Source organism: Propithecus coquereli, unplaced genomic scaffold, assembly GCF_000956105.1.
Source record: "Propithecus coquereli isolate 6110/MARCELLA unplaced genomic scaffold, Pcoq_1.0 Scaffold21, whole genome shotgun sequence".
Taxonomy (NCBI): domain Eukaryota; kingdom Metazoa; phylum Chordata; class Mammalia; order Primates; family Indriidae; genus Propithecus; species Propithecus coquereli.
In genome coordinates this window covers 2,455,998-2,463,597 of record NW_012146078.1, presented here as the reverse complement: position 1 = coordinate 2,463,597, position 7,600 = coordinate 2,455,998, and the positions used below count along the sequence as shown (strand labels likewise).

The 7,600-nt window shown below is 33.4% G+C and overlaps 1 protein-coding gene across 1 annotated transcript in view; it reads left to right on the top strand.

Annotated features, from left to right (window-relative positions):
- EPHA3 (EPH receptor A3) overlaps positions 1-7,600 on the top strand; it is a 324,107-nt gene that overhangs the window by 99,996 nt on the left and 216,511 nt on the right. Inside the window, exon 3 of the mRNA XM_012644322.1 lies at positions 1,009-1,669. Within this exon, the coding sequence (XP_012499776.1) occupies positions 1,009-1,669 (661 nt within the window). The remainder of the gene's footprint in view (positions 1-1,008; positions 1,670-7,600) is intronic.

The window sequence follows — 7,600 nt, the reverse complement described above, 5'->3', positions numbered from 1 at the left end:
CATGGCAAAAGATGTGTTTTCCTGAAAGCAGTAGGCAAAATTGGACATGGTAAGAATAAAGTACAGAAACAGCTAATATAATAGTTTTAAGGTCATAAGTAACACACACAAATAAAGATGCTAGGTTAAAACTTCTCAAAATATCTCCTAAGGATCACAGAAAGCCATGCTTCACTGTTCTGAAAAGTCTTGAAACTTTTAAAGTCTTTTTACACAGAGAAAAATTGCATTAAGATAAATTTAACTACTATAACGACCATAGCAACAAAACCCCCCAAATATCTGTATATTTCTTGCCTGCATAAAAGTCCAATGTGGGTAAAAGACATTAAGAATTGAATGTTTGTGGTCTCCTCTTTGTTATGCATAACTTACGCTTTTAATTTTTGGGGGAGAATGAGGTATATTTATATTTTTACTTCAAATTTTCTTTCATATTTCCTCAACATATATCCATTGAAATGATAGCACATTAAAATATGTCACACATGAAGACACATGGTAATGACATCATTTAGTTTCACTTTATTTTGCCATATATTAATTGTACCAAAAACCTGGCTTAAATTGGGAAAAGATTAATAAAGATGAATTTTAGGTGACAATATTTTTTATTCTTTTTTAAAATAAGCAATGAAACAGAACCACAAATATATAACAAAACCATGTTATGTTGTCATTGGGCACAACCAATTTGAGGTTTTGATCCTGGAATGTTTATTTAGGCTCAACCAATTGCTAAGTGACTTTTTACTAAATATCCATCAAACAATTGCATCAATGTATTTTATCAAAATTACAAATTACTTTGTGTCAATGAACTCAAAGAACCTTGCAAATAATAAGAACTACAAAGTTTGGTATGAAATTGCTCCACATCATTTTTTTAAATGAGTAATATTAAAGTTTCTGTTTGTTCCATAGTTCTTGAGATGTCTTTGACACCCTTATCTTATGTTATTATCGTTAATTCTGCCTTTCTCTGTCTCTCTTTCTTGGATTCTACAGTGGGAAGAGATCAGTGGTGTTGATGAACATTACACACCCATCAGGACTTACCAGGTGTGCAATGTCATGGATCACAGTCAAAATAACTGGCTGAGGACAAACTGGGTCCCCAGGAACTCAGCTCAAAAGATTTACGTGGAGCTCAAGTTCACTCTACGAGATTGTAATAGCATTCCATTGGTTTTGGGAACTTGCAAGGAGACATTCAACCTGTACTACATGGAGTCTGATGATGATCACGGGGTCAAATTCCGAGAGCATCAGTTTACAAAGATTGACACCATTGCAGCTGATGAAAGTTTCACTCAAATGGATCTCGGGGACCGTATTCTTAAACTCAACACTGAGATTAGAGAAGTAGGTCCCGTCAACAAAAAGGGATTTTATTTGGCTTTTCAAGACGTTGGTGCTTGTGTTGCCTTGGTGTCTGTGAGAGTGTACTTCAAAAAGTGCCCATTTACAGTGAAGAATCTGGCAATGTTTCCAGACACGGTACCCATGGACTCCCAGTCCTTGGTGGAGGTTAGAGGTTCTTGTGTCAACAATTCTAAGGAGGAAGATCCTCCAAGGATGTACTGCAGTACAGAAGGGGAATGGCTCGTACCCATTGGCAAGTGCTCTTGCAATGCTGGCTATGAAGAAAGAGGCTTCGTGTGCCAAGGTAAGAGTCTTCTCTGTTTTCCTTACAGTGGTATTTCTCACCTGTGAGTTTATCATAGTGTAATTGAAAGAAGTGAACTCGGTCTGAACTCACTTGGCAGAAAAACATGCCTCAAACTGACCAGAGTCTATTTTTGGACTTAATTTATCCCACTTGATGTGATAATTCATACTTTGTTGTAGAAATACTAATGTGTTGGATTATGCAGCACTGGCCTATACCACTAGAAATGTGGTGGTGTTATATACACTGTTTTAAAGTTTTTCCTGCTATTTAATGACTACAGTAGTCTAATTCTAGACCAATTGAAAGGAAAAAGTCTCTTGTAAGTTGAGGTCAGAGGCACCTTTAGCACTCAGCTAATCTAATCTGACAAAATTGGATACTGAGATGACTACGTATGCCGGTGCTCATCTATCTTATAGGAATATTTACTTTGTTGCTATAAAATATGTTTTTTTCTTCACTGACATCTGGGTATCAAATAAGTGTTTACTTAAAAAGGACTAATGATTTAAGGAAGATTATTTTATTTAGCAATCCAGAGCTGGTGCTTAACTTTTTGAAAAGTGTATTTTGCTCCATGATTTAGTTTTGTTACTGTTCAGATTATCTATACCCCTCTTCAGGTTCGAATGAATATTTGATATTAATATAGTATCTGAGACCTGAACTCTGTTATCAAGTTAATTTTTATTAAAATTCTCTTTGTACTTGAAGTAGAATCAATTACAAGAACATTCTTTCATATAAAATTATGTTTATCAGCTATACTACATAAAATCATAACCCTACTTAATCTCAAAATTTCTTATTTAGCATTAGGCAAGGTTTTATACTTAAGAACACACTAAAATTAGTATTTCAATTTTAAATATATATATGCATATATATATATATGTATGGGAGAACTTAAGTACATGGTTCTTGGTATCTTGTCCATTTTGATACTTTTGTTTGCTGTTATACTCTGTCAAAGGTGTTAATTGAGTTTGGTATTACACTCATGGACATACAGAAAGTCACTGTTCTTAAGTCCATGTAGAAGAAATAAATATATTTTGTGTTTAAATTATCCTTTTTAAAAATCCAAATAGAACATCGCGTTTTGGTTTTGACTATAGATACATATAAAAACATTTTTAAATGGTCCACTCTAGCCTCATACTCCCCTATGTTATGTGGATGGTTGGAAAGACACCCTTGATACTGTTCCTAAAATAGTTTTGTAAGTTCTAAAATTAAAACAATATACTAGCTACTACTTGTTTATATACATGAGTGAAGAAAAGTCTCAGTAGTCTTTATATCCCACTTTGAATTGTATTTTATCATTACAATGTTTATTTGTATTACATGTTATTGGTGAGATTTATTTTAAATAAAATCATGAAGGCCTAGATGAGAAGAAATTTAAAAAATTATCCACTGAACAAATATTGAATGAGCACCTACTTCATTCTAAACACTGTAGTAAGAATTAACTTTTTTAAACATTCATTAATTAGGCACTTACTAAATGCCATACATCATGTTGATTTGCTAAAAAATGTCCATGGGCTGTCTCATTTATTCCTCAAAATAACCTACCAGGTACTTACTATTACTATCTTCTATCTTCATTTTAAAAATGAGGAAAACAGAGCTTTGACAGTTCAATGTCTTGCTTTAGGTCCCTCAGCAAGTTAATACTGGAATTGTTGATATTGAAAATGATGTATTCTGGACCTTTAACACTGGGACTGACATCTGAAACCAGGAAGTCTGGCTCCAAAGACTGCAGTCTTAATGTCGTCCAGTGCTGCTTCCCTATCATTCAGACTAATGGTGACAGAGACTAGGAACCCCACAACATAAATTCTACTACAGCTAGAGGACTGTATTTTGAAGGAGGAGTAGAGCCACAGAGAGTTGACACAAAGTAGTCAAGAATCTATTAATATAAGCCTTATCTATATCAATTTATTTCCCACATTTTTCTGTTTCTAGATTTTTAAGAAAGAAGAATTATTAGCTGAAAAATCATATTTTGGGAAGACTAAGTTTAGCCTGGGTGGTATTTAATAAAAGTTGGATGTGTGGATTGTCAAACATCTTAGAAATGCAAATTTAATTCAATAAGTGTTTCTGACCATCTATTAGTACACAGTAATAATGTGTCAGACACAGGGGAAATATAGATGAATAAGTCATTGGATCTACCATCTGGGGGCTCAGAATCTAATATGAAAGACAGGTACATAAATGAATAACTTTAATGCAAGACAAACCGATAAATCTCCTACCAGGGATACAATGTGCCTTAGCAGTGTAGGGTAAAGAGAGATTAACTTTGAATATTTCATAATTAATAATGGGAAATGTAAATTAATAACAGGGAGGCTTCGTGTTGAGAGTTTTGGACTCATTACTATTGTGCTTAGAAACATTTAGGGTAGGGAGAAAGGACTAACTACCTTACACAGGTTACACATTCCAGAAGGTGAGGTTTATGATTTGTTTGTTGAAATATTATCTCAAAATGTGTAGGAGTCCCATGAGAGCGTTGTCTTCTGAGTTTATGCCACAGGGATGCCTTAAAGAGGATCTAAATTTCATTATTAAGTCATTTTCTGACTTTAGTAACGAAATATTCCAAATTAATTATTCTACTCCAGACAAATAATTATGATAGTTAAAGTTCAGTGAGGTGAATGATGAAAATGTGACAATATCCATTTGATAGGAAAAACATATTAAGAAAAATGATTGCATTAATTTCTAGAACTATAAATAAAATCAAAGTTATCTTTGTGTAAGACCAGAATTATAACCATGGAATTATAATTCTTTTGTATATAATGTTTACTTTCACAACAGTTCTGTTTTCCTGAAAAAGAAAAAGTAGTGAGAAGTATACCTTGACCATTTATTTAAATATTCAACATTTCTTGAGTCTGTTAAGAGATGCCAAATCCTACATTGAACACTAGACAGAGAATATGAACATTTTTACTGCTAAACTGGTTTGGTTCATAGTTCAAAAATGTGTGTGTGTGTGTGTGTGTGTGTGTGTGTGTGAGTTTTAAAAGATTTTGGTCTCTGCCTCTGAAGGAACATAGATGTTGACTGGTTTATTAAACAGAGCTAAGTTAGCACTAGTTTAAACTGGAAAATATGTTATTAATGTTTATGGGGAAGGAAGTGTTGAGCTGTTGGTATAGGAGGAGATGAGTGATGGGAAAATAAAATTTTCTGCCATAAGATAAAATGTGTTGCTGATTTTTTTTCTTTTGTCTAGGAAAGATAGAACACAGGGAGGCTAAGAGTAATAAATTGTGCACGTTTCTTTTAATGACGGTTTAGAGGGAGAAAATAAGGGAGGATTGAAAGAAATATTGGTAACTAAAGTTAATCATTCAAATTTGGTTGCATGCCAAGCAAACAGAAAACACACAAAAAGTCAGCTCCAGGAGACTAAAGAGTACTTATTACAACAAATTTGGTTATGGAAATGCACATAAAAACAACTAGACAAAAATATACTAATAAGGAGTAATGTAAAGATTGGTAAGGAAGGTAAGAAATCATGCATCAGATGTTATTTACTAGAAGTGTCTCTATTATATCATTTTAAAATATGACTATTGTTTGAATAAGTTATCTTTCACATTTAATGGAAAAGGGGGAATGCATGGTATCTCTTTTAATTGACTGTGTGTGCAGCGTAAACCTTCTTTAGGCCATGCTCCTGGGATCCAGGCAAACGTGCTGGATGTGCACAGTATAGTAAAATATCAGGTTGAGTTATTTTTATGTGATGCCAATAAACTTCCTTTTAAAAGAGTAACATTGAAAAACTAAAATTATTAAGTGACTTATTAAACCTAAATCACCTGCCATTTGCTTACGATCATTGGCAATCAAGATTGTACTTGATTATTTCACTTGGGACATCATTCACATTTCTTATATCCCAGCATAACTCTTTCACTGCTTTTCTTTTTTTAAGATCAGAGGTGTGGGGACATTGTGCATTCATACCAAGGGAACATGGTGATCTTTTTTTTTTTTTTTTCTTTTAAATGCTGGCTAATGAATTATGTTATCTGTTTTGGTTTAGTTTGGAGAGAAGAAATGAAAATGCTAATGGATTTTTATATAGTCAATTAATTACATTTAAGGCAGATAGCTGAAGGTTACTATAAATATTCCTTCTCATACAAACTTTGTTTAGACTTAGTGTACCAAATACCTTATTAATGTCACTGAAGAATCTGTTGCTCTGTGCTTTATCTCCGCACATTCATTGTGGAATGCTAACTTTGTTCCTTGTTCTTTTACGTTAGCAGCTTAATAGAAAAGTGTGCTTGATGTGATGTATGAGGACACCTAGACTGTTTGATGACTATCTGAAATTATGTTTGTTTTACTTTACTTAGGATACCAGCTCTTTCTCTCCACTCATTTCTCTGTCAATTCAGAAATTCTTAAAGTAGCTGTCAAAGTCTCAATAACAGGATGATTTAAAGATTCTGCTTGCTCTGACAAAGGAGCTAGAGAAAATTGAAAACCTCAGTAGAATGTTCTTAGCATCTACTGAGTCTATATGCACAATCACAAGGCACCCTACGAAACTGCAAGGTATTCTATGTTTCGATAAATTCAGAAGCATTTTCTTCCAGTTGTTTTCAGATTAGAAGTTCCTTGAGGGGATACACCGCTAATATCATTTTTAGAAACATCATGCTTAGAAACTAGCAGAGTTTAATTGAGTAGGCTCTCAATTACATATTTATTGAATGAATAATTATTGGGAGATTTCTGTGGCAACTATGCATTCTTGCAATATAAGCCCTGGAGAGAATATACTTTATATTATTAATCTTTGATTCCGCTAGGCCTTTCAGAATGCCTTGCAAATAAAAATGTAATTGTATCTAATTTAAAATGAACACATTTGACTACTGAATTACATGCAGTTGTAACCAGATAAGGATATATTCATCTGAGTTCTAGAGTGATGAATAGATAATGTAATAGTATCTAAGAGAATATAATTTTTTTAATGAATGTATGATGAATATTATTTTTCTGCCCTACAGAAATCAATTGCACTAGATGTATACCTATAATAAGCAAAGAAGTAAAGATTTTTGAAGATGCTGAAATAAATTTTATAATTTCTGTCTCTTAAATTTTCTCATCTAGTACTTAAAGCATTGATTCATCCTTGAATGACTGCACAATAATTGTCAGGTCTCTTACCTTGAGTTATAAAAAATCTGTTTTTCCTGAATTTAAAGTGACAGCTCTTCATTTCCACTTTGCCTTTAGCAGTTGCACACCATGATTTTTCAAACCGATGAATTTATTTTGATAAAAAATGTGGTGCTCATAAATAATAATGTAAATAACTTTCAAATAACAAAGTACACATATACATTATGACAGCTTTATAATAGCTATAAACCGTTTGATTTATACAAGATTCTATGTCTTCTCACCAAATTATGTAAGTTACGGTAATAGTAACATCATGCTGAAAACTTTCCAAAGCTTGTCTTCAAATTTCAGTTTGCATTTAACTGTTGTATTTGGGAAAAGGCCATTGTCACTAACAAGTGTTTGAAGGCTTGGGCTTAGGAGTCCCAGTATGCTGCTCATTAATTTTGTTCCTAAACACTTTGAGCTTCGGTTTTCTCATCCACAAAAGGGATGTCTTTCAGAATGGCCAGTGTATGTATTGCCTAGCCCATTGCATAGTATCTACCACTGGATACAAGATATTTGAACATAATTCTTACTGTCAGTCGTCAGCATCCCCGAAATGCCATTACCTTCCTTGCTTTCTTGTTTCAATCTGTGTTACAAACACTTAGATACAAAAAATTCACTCAGGCTGGGCGCGGTGGCTCACGCCTGTAATCCTAGCTCTCTGGGAGGCCGAGG